Source organism: Colobus angolensis, unplaced genomic scaffold (genome assembly GCF_000951035.1).
Source record: "Colobus angolensis palliatus isolate OR3802 unplaced genomic scaffold, Cang.pa_1.0 Scaffold31, whole genome shotgun sequence".
Lineage (NCBI taxonomy): Eukaryota > Metazoa > Chordata > Mammalia > Primates > Cercopithecidae > Colobus > Colobus angolensis.
This window is the reverse complement of record NW_012116377.1, coordinates 2,620,772-2,633,652: the sequence shown is the minus strand read 5'-3', so window position 1 is coordinate 2,633,652 and position 12,881 is coordinate 2,620,772. Positions and strand designations below refer to the sequence as shown.

The 12,881-nt window shown below is 51.2% G+C and overlaps 1 protein-coding gene across 1 annotated transcript in view; it reads right to left on the bottom strand.

Annotated features, from left to right (window-relative positions):
• The window catches only part of SLC6A6 (solute carrier family 6 (neurotransmitter transporter), member 6), a 56,063-nt gene that overhangs the window by 38,008 nt on the left and 5,174 nt on the right, over nucleotides 1-12,881 (bottom strand). The window contains exons 2-4 of the mRNA XM_011950672.1: nucleotides 6,927-7,166; nucleotides 5,292-5,426; nucleotides 3,345-3,579 (exon numbers count right to left, since the gene is read on the bottom strand). Coding sequence (XP_011806062.1) covers nucleotides 3,345-3,579; nucleotides 5,292-5,426; nucleotides 6,927-7,166 — 610 coding nt within the window. The remainder of the gene's footprint in view (nucleotides 1-3,344; nucleotides 3,580-5,291; nucleotides 5,427-6,926; nucleotides 7,167-12,881) is intronic.

The window sequence follows — 12,881 nt, the reverse complement described above, 5'->3', positions numbered from 1 at the left end:
CAAAATAACAGGTTGGATTCAGAATTGGTTACAGAGGTGCAAGGATAAGGCACAGAGAGATCCAAGAGGCCAGTGCTGGTGTCCAGGAGAGTGATGGGGGTCCCACGGGGGTGACAGTGCATTGCGACAGTGCTCAGATTCTAGGTATACTCTGAAGGGGGAGCCAAGAGGATGTGTGAATTGGATGTGGGATTTGAGGTAGGAAAAAGAGTTTTGGATGATGCCTAGATATTTCCCCCACTTGGAAAGCCTCTGCAGAGACTGAATGAAATGACAGGGGCAAGTTCCTAGTACTATGCTCATGGGAGTCACCTATTCCCCACTGGTTCTCTTGCCTTTCTACCATTGCATGCCAAGAAAAGAGAAGGCTCTTGAAGGCAGGAGGCCAGGTCTTTCCTGCCCTTGGCACCCGGCTCAGGGCTGGAACTGAGCTGTTCCCTGGTGTAGCTCTCTGGCCTCGGCCTGTGCTGTAAAGGCAGGTCACAGGAGGCAGTGCTGATCTTGCCTAAGCCTGCTTTCCAGGCTCTTGCTCCATGGCCCTCAATCTTCCCCAGGGTTCTAGAAAGAGGGCAAGTTATTTGCGAATGTTCAGGTGGTCTCACAAAGCTCTGCTGGAATCTGGGGCTGGGGGTGCAGGGGTAGGAGAGGTGTGAGAGCCGGAGCAGGAGGTGAGTACCAAGCTGGCAGCCAGGGCTCTTTGGACAGAGCAAATCTATCTGGATCATGCAGAAGCTTGGGAAGGTGGCTGCAGAACCAGATACTCTCCAAAGATAAACACTGTCTCAGTGTCTTCCAGGCCAGAAAATGGAGCTGGGGTGCTCACAATGGAGATTCTGTAAGGCAAGGGTCCCAGAATACCCCCGAGGGCCCAGTCCCTCTGGAAGGTGTGAGTGAGAACTGGCCACCCTGAGGACCTCACATTGCTCCCATGTGTTCCTTCTCTAAGGCCCCTGGGTCCCAGACAACAGTGAGACAAGCAGAGTCCAGAAGAGGATGGCCCCTTTACAATAGGGGGTGATTATTTAAGTTCATAACACTTAAAGAAACTGCCCTGAGGGTAGTTTGGTGCACTATGAGGGCACCTGATAAATAATAAGGGATTCTGGCCAGGCACGGTGGCTCACGCCTGTAATCCCAGCACTTTGGGAGGCTGAGGCAGACGGATCATGAGGTCAAGTGATGGAGACCATCCTGGCCAACATGGTGAAACCCCATCTCTACTAAAAATACAAAAATTAGCCAGACATGGTGGCGCATTCCTGTAATCCCAGCTACTCGGGAGGCTGACGCAGGAGAATCACTTGAACCAGGGAGTCAAAGTTTGCAGTGAGCCGAGGTCACGCCACTGCATTCCAGCGTGGCAACAGAGCGAGACTCTGTCTCAAAAACAAAGTAACAGTAATAATAATAATAATGGATTCTCAGGGTTGGTCACCCAGGATCTCATGCAGTCAGGGTCATCCTACCACCTTGGGAGGGCAACACTGCCATCTCCCCAGGCGCAGGTGAGGATACCATGGCCCAGAGAGTGGGACACACCTGCCTAAGCTAGAAGTGGCAGAGTGAGGGTTCAAACACAGGCAGGCCAGTCAATGTCTGAGGCAAGGAGGTCCCAGCAAACGCCCTAGTAACTGGCTGAGTGCCAGTGTCCAGGAGTAGGGCAGGCCCGGTTTTCAGGCTACGCCAAGAACAGCAGAGAAAGGACAAGGCTGTGCCTTGGACCCCATTCAAGTGAGAAAAAGGAAGTGCCAGCCTTTCTTTGTCTGTGAACTCAGCTCCCCAGGGGGCGGGGAACTGAGGGGCAATGATTGTGCTTCCAATGTCCCTTTTATTTGTAAGTGGAAAATATACAAACAAGAGGAACCCCCAGTGACAGCGGGCCTAAGGACCTGCCCTGAGCATACACTGAAGGCCTGGAGCAGCAACAGTGACATAGACCGCCCAAGTAAGGATTCCACACCAGTGAGGGCAACCGACCCCTTCTTTGCCAAGGATGTCCCAGCCCCAACCCCAAAGCATGGCTGGGGCCAGTCGGCAGGCCGCTCCCTCTTCTCTGGCCCATTCCTGGGCCAGCTCCTAAGAGGTGGGTAAGACACCTTGAAAATGGCAAAACTACACACAAAAGACAGGGACTGTTATCTCATGATGATTCAGAACCACCATCTTCCTTAACAGCACCCCTGCCCTGACTCACAACCTTCACGCAAGGCCTCATCTCACTTATTTCCAGGGTCAAGGGGCTGCACTTGAGTGCTAAGCTCCAAGGCTGGCTTATGAAGAAGAAGGAAATGATGCACTAGCCTATTTTTGATCAGCCTCTAAGCACTATGTTAGAAGACTTTCTCCACACATCAGCTCACTCAAGAGTTCCCCAAAATCAGGACTCCACATCCTGCCTTTCTAATGTTTGTCCTCTGTATCCTCCCTGTAGTTACTGACTACCGTTCTTCACTCCTCTCATGAAGAGACAGAATTTATTTCCTCCACCTCTTGAATCTGGGTTTGTCTTGTGGCTTTCTTTGGCCAAGGGCACGTGAACAAAAATGATATAGACAGAGGCTTGAAAAGCACTTGGGTTTCGGGGACTGGCCGTCTCTTGTTCCTAGAGTGCTTGCTTAGTGGCTGGTGACAAGCCCAGACTAGCCTGCTGGGTGATGAAACCACACGGACCAGTTGCCCCTCCCACCCCAGCCACCAGCCAGCGAAACCCCAGAAAAGCTACCCGGAGGACCTACAGTTGCCTACAGACACATGAAGGAGCCCAAGACTGGAAGAACTGCCCAGCCAAGCTCAGCTCAAACTGACAACAAGTAGAACAATCAAGAGCTAAATAAATGGTTGTTGTTTAAAGCCGCCAAGTTTGGGGATGGTTGTTACGTAGCAAAAGCTAACTGATGTATCTTTTTCACTCTACCTACTTACTCACTTTTCACTTAACTACTTCAGCTTCATATATGCATTTTTCTCTGTGCAATAACAGAGAATATATTTTTTCTAAAATACATTAAGAAAACTGTGTCATTTTTAGACAATATAAGTATGCATACCTGCCTCACAGGGATCCTATCAGGGTAGTTATGATTCATTCTTTTTATCTGACAGGTAAAGAAACTGAGGCTTAGAAAGGAGGAGTGACTTGCCTCAGGTCAAACAGCCAGTAAGTGGCAGAACTGGGATTCCAGGTCTGTCTATGGCCAAAAGCATAAATTTCTCTCCAGATCTGCACCCTCCTTCCAATCCCCTAAAGACAGTGGCTCCTGCATCCCAGGGGAGGAGATAAGGAAGTGGGCCATCCTCTCTGCCCCACCCATGTCCTCCTCCTTGCTTCAATGAGGTGGCCTTACTCCCAGAACTCGATGACAGGGGAGGTGAAGTTGGTGGAGCTGATGGTGATCCAGACACTCTTGTTCTTGCGCATGGTGTCCTCCATGCAGTGAGGTGTGTTCCAGCTGTGGTTGCAGTGTGCCCATGGCAGCTCCTTCTGGAAGGACTGGAACAGGTAGTATGTGGCCCAGGCCAGGATGACGATGTAGTAGACATTCAGGAGGGACACAATTACAATGGAGGCATAGCCAATACCTGCAGGTTGGGCAAATGAGATGAGTAAACATCACAAGGGAGGCCAGACCCACCATGGCCACATACTCAACTGGAAGGCCATGGTATCCCCAGGCCCCAGGCCACAAGAGGCCCTTCAACAGTGACCACCAAATATTTATCGGGTGAATGGATGGCTGGGGGAATGGAAAGGTGAAACAACAGATGGTTAGATAAATGGGATGGATGGCAGGGGGTGGGGGGATAAAACAATGAATGGATGGCTAGATGGATAGACAAACGGATGGATGAAAAGATAAGATAATAAAGAGGATGGTTGATTGGATGGCTGGATGTTTGGATGGATGGATGGATGTATAGCTGAATGGATGAGACAAATAGATGGATGAATGAACAGATGAACAGTTGAATGATTGAATGAATGGCCAGATGAATGGATAAATAGCTACATTGGGGAGTGTTGGATTGATGGATAGATACTCATTTGTTGCGTAGATAATCAGTTTGTTAGATGGATGTATGGATAGTGGTTGGCTAGAAGGTTGAGTAGATTAATGGAAGGATGAATAGATGGGTAGATGAATGGAAAATGGATGGATAGTCTAATTACTGAGTGGTTTAATGGAAGAAAGGCTTAAGGATAAATGGATTTATGTGGATGACCGAATAAAGAGACTCACATATGTTCCCATCTCTGCCAATTAAATCATAACAGGGATTATTTTGTATGCATACTAAGTACTAAACACGGGACTAATGAAGCCACCATTCATTTGATGCTGACCGTGTACAAAGCACTTCTATGTGGCTATGTCATTTTGTCTTCATAGCAACCCTGTGAAGTAAGCATACAACTATATTTCTATTTCACAGATGAGAAAATTGAAGTACAAAGTGACCTTCTCAAAGTCACAAAACCATCAAGGGGAGTTAATGGGACCTGAACCCAGACAGAAAGCCTCCTGAACCTCAATGCTTATCTGCTGCACTCTACTGCCAAGCAGCTACAGGCTTCTCTTTTTTTCTTGTTTAGATTCAGGGGGTACAGGTGCAGGTTTGTGACAGGAGTATATTGCATGAAACTGAGGTTTGCACTTCCATCGATTCCCGTCACCCAAATAGTGAACATAGTATGCAATAGATAGTTTCTCAGCCCTTGTTCCCCACCCCTTTTGGAGTCCCCAGTGTCTGTTGCTTCCATCTTTATGTCCCTGTATACCCAAGGTTGAGTTTCCACTTATAAGCAAGAATACGTGGTATTTGATTTTCTGTTTCTGCATCAGTTCACTTAGGATAACAACCTTCAGCTGTATCCATGTTGCTGCAAAGGCCATATTGCTATTCTTTACGGCTGCATAGTCTTCCATGGTATATATGCACCACATTTTCTTTATCCAGTCCACCACTGATGGGCACCTAGGCTGATTCCATGTCTTTGCTACTGTGAACAGAGCAGCTGCAGGCTTCTCTATGCAACAACCTAGGGAAGTGGGCATGCTGGGCCTGACTGAGTAGCTACTGCATGCTAGGCACTTGCCACATCTCCTTTCCCCGTACTCCCAGGCAGCAGCATCTGCATCACACTGGTACTGTACTGGCTGCTATCTTCTGTCAGGCACAGAGCTAAGTGATGTGCATGAGGATCCAATGGACCTGGCAGACAATAAGTGCTCGATAAAAATGTGTGGAACTGATGAGCACCAGGCCCCAAGTGGCCTCTGTCCCATACTCACCAGAGAACAAGGGGCAGATCTTTTCCCAGCAGGTGATGCCCCCTTCAGAGGTATACTGGCCTATGATGATCTCCAAGAAAAACACAGGCAGGCCGCTCCCAAACAGGAAAATAAAATACGGTATGAGAAACGCACCTACAGAGAGCAGAATGGGCAAGGGTGAGACTGTGGCCATGGCAGTGCTGACGCAGAAGGCTCCCAAGCCCTCCCAGCGAATGGAACCAGAGAGAATGCATGAGGGGCATGAGGCTCAAGGCCAAACTCTTGGACCTGGTGGGATATGCTCCAGGCCCTGCCCACCTGGCCAGCTGGTTTTACCTTTCCAATGTGCCCTCCCTCTCACCATCAAATCTATCAGGGACTTCAAGCCTCGGAACCTTCATGTCAGCTATGCCTACTGCCTGCCTGTCTCCTCCACATCTGTCCCTCTGAACAAGGACTGCTTGGCCTCTAAGACCCACTCAAATGTCGCGTCTTTGTTGGGGCCTTCACCTACCCTCCCCAGGCCTGCCCAGGACAGGAGGCAGAGAAGCACCAGCTAGCAAGGGTGCGGTGGTAAGGGGCAGAGGGTAGGCATCTCCAGTGGGGGTGGGACCAAGGGGAAGAATCGGGGGGGCAAAGCATCGGGGCAGGGGATCCTACCTGGTGTCCACTAATGGCTTCAGCGGGTCCATAAACCCTTTGAAACTGTGGGCAACTTGGGTCTAGTGTATGTGCTTTGTTCTGGGGAGCGTCTAGGACACTCATCAGAGTCCCAAAGGGGCCTGAGACCTACAAAAGGTTAAGAAACCAGGCTCTAAGGGAGAATTCCCCAAAAGGTGGTTCTACTAATGTGGGCAGCACAAGGCATGCCCATCTCCGCTGACACACAAGCCTTTGACAGCAAGCAGTCACCAACAGTGAGCAGTTCCTCCCTATCCAGTTCTCTTCAAGCTCGTCATGGCACCAGCAAGAAAGCATCAGTAGGTGCTGCCTGACCTCAACACAACCCCGTCACAGAAGACCTGTCAGAGGGTTCCTGCTCAGAGCGTTCAGCAGGCAAAAACACAACAACAAAAGCAAACCAAAATCCAAAAACCCAAACCAACCAACTCATCAACCCAACCAAGCGCAGTCATCACATTTAAAAAATATCTTCACTGTACTTTTTATTCCTGGATACCTTTGGAGCATGACAAATGGTGCCAGTTTTCCATTTACAGCAGGAAACAGAGTTTGCTTTCTGGAGTACATTTGGTAAAGTTAGAAAAGCAAACATGAATGTTAAAGGAAAGATAAAGAAACAGTCAGAGGCAAGTAGACGTGGGGGACAGATAAGGAGGTGTGTGAACGTCTGGGGCTTGGGAGACACGAGCCTGGCCTTGTCCTGCCTCTTTGGAGATGGCAAACTGGAGGATCAGAGAGGGTGAGGGACTTGCTCAAGGTAATGCAGAACAGTACCCTGATTCTCAGTCGGGCTTATTCCCTGTCTCTAAGGATGGGGTTGGCAGGGGCATGGCAGGCTGACCTCATGGAGGTCAAGGGGGGGCCAGGGAAAGCAGGGCACAGAAAGGCCACCCACACTCCGGTCCCAGCCTCCAGCTCCAAGGCCGCTTTGTTCTGGAGGGGCTTCCCTGTGGCCCGGCCCAAGCTCACCTCCACCATTCTTGTAGCAGAGGTACGGGAAGCGCCAGACGTTGCCCAAGCCCACGAAGCCGCCAGCCACAGAGAGCACAAAGTCGATCTTGCTAGACCACTTCTCCCTCTGCGGAGGTTTTCCCTCAGCCTCGTCCTCAGGCCGCGTGCCTGGGCTCTTCCCCGGTGAGGGCTTCAGGATGTCCTTGTGGAAATCTTTCAGACACTGCAGCTTCTCCTTGGTGGCCATCTCCTTGCTTTCTATGGGGGACAAAAGAGAAGCATCCTGCAGCTGATGAGGGATCGCCTGTGTGTCTCAGACACAATCTCTGCTTCCTCGTCCACCAGCCGGCTCCCACCTGCCCAGGTCTGTAACAAGCGGCCTGGCATCCCTGTCTGTCCAATGCTCTGACAGCAACATCGGGAGTCATTCAGACCCCTTCATGGACCAGGGACCTCAAGATTCAGGCTATGGACACTTGCAACCCACAAAATCAGTAGGTTCCATTCCCCGGGCACCTGCTGAAGAGAAGCACCAGGGGCCCCCATGTTTGTCATCTGAGTGTCATACTTCAACCTGCACCCCGGCCCTAGCATTGTGTTTCACAACACACCCAGGCGATTCTAGGCATCTGCCAAATAACAGCCTGCAAGCAGTTTGTAGAAATTAACAGATACTATTTTCTAAATTTGGATTTGTATTAAAAAAAATGGAGGTTCCTATTTCACAAATGCTTTAACACAGTGTCCAGCCCACAGAGATGACCATTTATAACTGCAAGTTAAAAAAACGGATAGACGGAAATGAACGAGGAATGGGGTTTCAGGCTGGAATGGAAACAATATTTGAGAATGGGTTGCCATCCAAGTATTGAGAATGGATGTTTATGAAATAGATTTGCAATTTATTAACCAGTCACATCTGTAGCAGAAAAAAAAAAGGGATTTGCATTGGTGAGGATTATGCAAGAGTGCTTGTTAATCCCCACTTGTCCACCCTTCTCCAGCCGTCCTCTGGCTTGCTCTGATTTCAGGGGCTGACCCTGTAGATCCTATAAGCCAGGTTCCCTTGCTCTCCAGCTCCCTGTTGGGTTTGGCTAATGGGAGGCCCCAGAGAAGGCCAAATCTCTAAGGCCCCCGAGCTGTTCATGGTTACCCTCAGCCCACTTGTGCTTGGCCCCCAGTCTAGAGGAAGGTCTGCCACCAGCCAGGCCAGAGCCTCTTCTTTCTATACTTCCTAAGGTCCCCAAGTGCTCACTCACCCTGGCAGCTCAGCCCCGAGGGCCACAGTCACATCCAGGGCGGCCGTCTGTGCAGAAGGCGGACGCCCCTGGCTCTCTGAGAACAGACAAGGGTTACCAAGAGCATCTGAGTCCTAGTCCACAGCGTGAGGAAACAGCTCAAGGCTGGGTCCCCTGCCTTCAAGAGCTGACCCACAAAATAACAACGTAACAGAGGGACACAGGAAACGGATGAGCTGTGAAAACCAGAGCTACTGGGCCTACGTGCCCCTCTCTGAGCCTCAGTTTCCCCATCTGCAGAATAAAAAGGATGACAGCAGAAGTGGCTGACTCAGAGCCAAGCAGTCCAGGACACAACTTGTTTGTCTTCATGATCAAACTGGTGGCCAACACTGAAATAATCAGATTTCAGAGAAAAGTCAAGAATTCTAAGTTCTCTTGAAAAATTGGAAGGTTGGACCACAGCGAGCTCATACTCCTCATGGTGATCGCTGACTGGAGCAGATGTGACCACCTTGTCACACGGCCACATCCTGGCCAGCTCACCACCTGGCTCAGGACACACTCGCCTGGCTAGCTCAAGTGGGCATCTGAGTTTGTCTTCTCATCAGAGAACCAAACACTACCTGAAAGTATCCTGTTCAATTCCTTGCTTCCCTGTCGTCTATCTCCTCAACTAGAATAGAGGCTTCTGGGGAAAAGGACTGCACCTGCCTCGCTCACAACTGTGTCCCAGAGCCAGGCACCATGCCTGGCACACAGTAGGGTGTCAGGCAAGAGCTGCTGGGTAGGTGGATCCCAGAGTAGCATCCACAGACAGCTGGTGACAACTGCAAACCCTGTCTTTACCAATCCTGTGACCAGGCGAGTCACTTGGCCTCAGAACCTTGCAGGCAGGGTGAGGCAGAAGCTGCCTAAGGACTTGGGGTGTGGAGAGGGGATGTGCTGGCTTGGCCCCAGATGCTGGGCCCATGGGGGCTGTGCTCGAGGAACAGAGGCACAAAAGCACAACAAAACCCCCGTTTCCCCCACACCTCCTTCCTCTCCCTGGCTTGGGGTGGGGGACCCCAATTGTTTCACTATCTGGCGGCCAACAGACCAAGAAAGGCTTCCTGAAGCCTCCGGGCAGCTCATGGAGCCCTTCCTCTGTCTGCCAGAGCATCCGTGCTGCCTTTCTCTGCCCTGCTCCCTCGGGGCCGGGCGCGGGGTTCGACAGGCCAATGGCTACTGTAAAAATAGTCCTACCGGCCAGCATTGTTCCAGCATTGACTCGCACAGCCCCCCGATGGTTATCAGGGCAGCCCATTGTGGGCTGGCTCGGTGGGCGCATAATTGGAGGATGTGAGACTCAACTCCCTCCAAGTGAAGGTGTTTCTCAGGAAATGACCCTGGAGCCTCCTCACCCAGAAGCTCATGACTTCATTGGCAGCTGGGATGGGCCAAGTCCATCCCCGCTAGGAGCTGGGGTCTGCTTCACTGTGGCTACCCTAAGAGTCCTGGCTCGGCCCTCTGGGCACACAGACCCACTTGCCACACTAATACTCAGAGAACCCTCTAGAAACATGGAACAGGAGCAACTGGGGTTTCCCAAGTCCCTTTGCTCTAGGCTCTGGTTTCCTACAAAATGAAGCCTCCGCCCCCTTCCACACTCAGGACCCCATTGTCCCACCACCTGGGGCTGAGCCCGGATGGGGATGGGGGTTTTGAACAGGGCAGAGTGGGGGACCTGTCACGTGCCTGGCATGGTGGGGGTCTCCCTACTCCTCATTTCTAAGGTGCACCCACCTCTCCACCTATAGGGGCTGCAGTCACAGGTCCACCTGCCTTGAAGAACACACAGCCAGCAGCCCTGCCCCTGAAGAAGCCCATTCCAGCAAGACCCGCCTGTACATTCCTGGCATCCACCCACATCTCTCGGTTGCCATGGCAACCATGAGCTACAGGCCCCTCAGTCCTTGCATTGGCATCTGTGGCAGCCTTCTCACAGGTCTCCCTGCTGCTACTCTGCCCGCCCCGATCTATTCTCAATGCAGCAGCTAAAGGCAGATTAAAAAGCAGAATCAGGTCCTCATGCTCCCGAACCCTTTGATCACCCCTGGAAGAAAACACAGGCTCCTCACCATGGCCCGCTAGGTCCCAGCACGCACCCCTGCCGACGCTCTGCCCCATCTTCCCTCTCCTCTTCTCTTTGGGACATGGGTCACACAGAACTGCTTTAGTCCCTCCTACTGCCCAGGCTCAGTCCCCTCTGAACCTTCCCACTGGCTGTTGGAGCCACAGGAAATGTTGGAGCTGGCAGGGAGCTGCCCCAGGCACCCTGGCCCCTATGGGGACTGGAGTATAAGCCTCAACCCAGAAGCTGAAAGCCACTTCCCAAACAGGTAACCTCAGGCAAGTCACTCAACCCCACTAGTCTTCAGTGTCCTCATCTGTAAAATGGGGTAACTGCTCTCTCCCTGTGGGAGTGTTTTGAGGGTTAAATGAGGGGGGTACACAGAAGGTACTTAAAACAGGATATGGCACACACTCCACACACAGCAGCTACTATTATGACTTGTGACTATCTCCTCTTATTACTGCTATCCCTACTATCCAGTCCACACCTGGCCTTGGGGCATATAAAGCCTTCATCTTCCCCAGGGTGAGATCAGCAAGGCCCAAAGATGACAAGAGACGCCCTGAGGTCACTCAGCTGGGAGTAACAGTGACCATGATGTATCCAAGCCCTTAGGAGCTTAGCCTCCACTGTCCCTCTGCGGCTCTGTCTGACCTCAGATGACACCCTCCAGGGAGTCCCCGGAGTATCTCCATGCACCTCTGCAAACTTGCAATTAGGCCAGTCACCCCAGCATCCACGCACACACAGTTGGCCACCCCACTGCGCGGTGAGTGCTCAGGAGCGAGTCCTCCTCCACAGGCATCCCTGCACCCGCCGACAAGGGCTGTTTTCCTTGGCACTGGGCCCAGGGCTATTTTGCAGCAGCCGAGATACATAATTCCCCATTTTAAGAGCTTCCTCTTTGGTTATTACAGCTACAAGTGATTAGAATTGACTGATACAGTAGCTCTGGGATGAAGCCTCCCCGGTGCCCAGCTAAATATTCTCCTTGTCTCTGTGTTCCAGAGGTGACAGCCAGAGCCAGCCGTTCCTGAAACCAACTGCAGATCACCTGGTCAGATTTGGCATACACGCAGCCAGATGCAGTCCTGTGCCAGCGATGCCACAGCTTGATGAAATTTCCCTTTGCTCTCTCCCGGTTTAATATTAAGATCTGTGAGGACTTATTCTGGGCTGAGCTGTTTATAAACACAGTTTCCTATTCTCCAACACTCTTATTGTGGAAGAGACTTTGGTAGTTTATAGATAAAGGAAGCTGAGGCTCACGCAGGGAAGTGAGCAGCCTGGCTGCACTTTCTACTCACGGGTAGAAAGGAGAGAGAGGCTCAAGGCCAGAGTTCCCACCTGGCCACCTGGGCCTCCGGCACTGAGCAAAGCAAAACTTAGAAAGAAGAGGTCTCTGCACTGCTTGCAAATAGGGATCCCTACATCTTGCTCTGTCTCCCTCCCAGTGCCCTGAACACCAGCCAGCTGGGCTCTGAGTTGAGTTGCAGATGCTGCCTCCCCCAGCATCTACCACCTCAGTCCAAGGCTCTGGGGGAAGCCAAGCCCTTGCCTCTTTTTTCCTAGGCAACCTTCTCAGAGGCTCGAGAGTTCTCTGCACCTGCCCTGCCATCCTGCAGACCCTGAGCTTCTCAATTTAACAACCAGTGTCCTACACGTCTGTTTCTGGTGGAGAATAATGATTTAAACAATGGCATAACTCAGGAGCTTCTGCCATGCTTTTAGCAAGAGGCCAGCTCCTTGTCTCTTTCCTATTTAGCCTGCTTCTCCCACCCCAAACTGCCAAGCACATAGCTGGCCTTTAAGAAAGATCTCTGGTTCAGGTTTCTCACAAACCTCTGGGGCTTAAGCAAGCTGATCTGTGGGTTGGGCAAGCGGCTCCTAGAGTCCCAGAACAGGGGCAGGAGGAGACCTGGATGACAGCCGTTCTACAGGTGGGAAAATCTGAGGCCTAAACAACTCCCCGTGCATTAGGCTTGCTGTGGAATCAAGTGCCTGGCTGGACCCCTTGCCCTGCCCTTTCCACAGCAGGCGTCTCTCTCCTTTCCTCACTTTTCTGCCCATTCCAGAGCCAGATTCTGGGCTGAGGCCATGACTAAGCTGTGTGACCCAGAGCAAGTAACAACCTCTCTGTGCCTCAGCTGCCTCACCGGTAAAAAATGAGGGTAAAAACAAGACCAGGGACTAAGTAGGATAATGCCTAATGTTATTCAGCACAGAGTCTAGCACATACCAATTGATCGATAAATAGTAGCTTAAAAAAAAAAAAAACCAGCCAGTCACATTGCAATTCTATTATACTTTGTGGCAAGCATTATACCCTGTGTTTGTTTTAAAAAAAGAAAAAGTGGGCCAGGTGTGGTGGCTCACGCCTGTAATTCCAGCACTTTGGGAGGTCAAGGTGGGCGGATCACTTGAGGTCAGGAGTTCAAGACCAGCCTGGCCAACATGGTAAAACCCATCTCTACTAAAAATACAAAACAAAACAAATTAGCCAGGTGTGGTGATGCATGCCTGTAATCCCAGCTACTCGAGAGGCTGAGGCAGAAGAATTGCTGGAATCCGGGAGGCTGACACTGCAGTGAGCCAAGATCGCATGACTATACTTTTTTA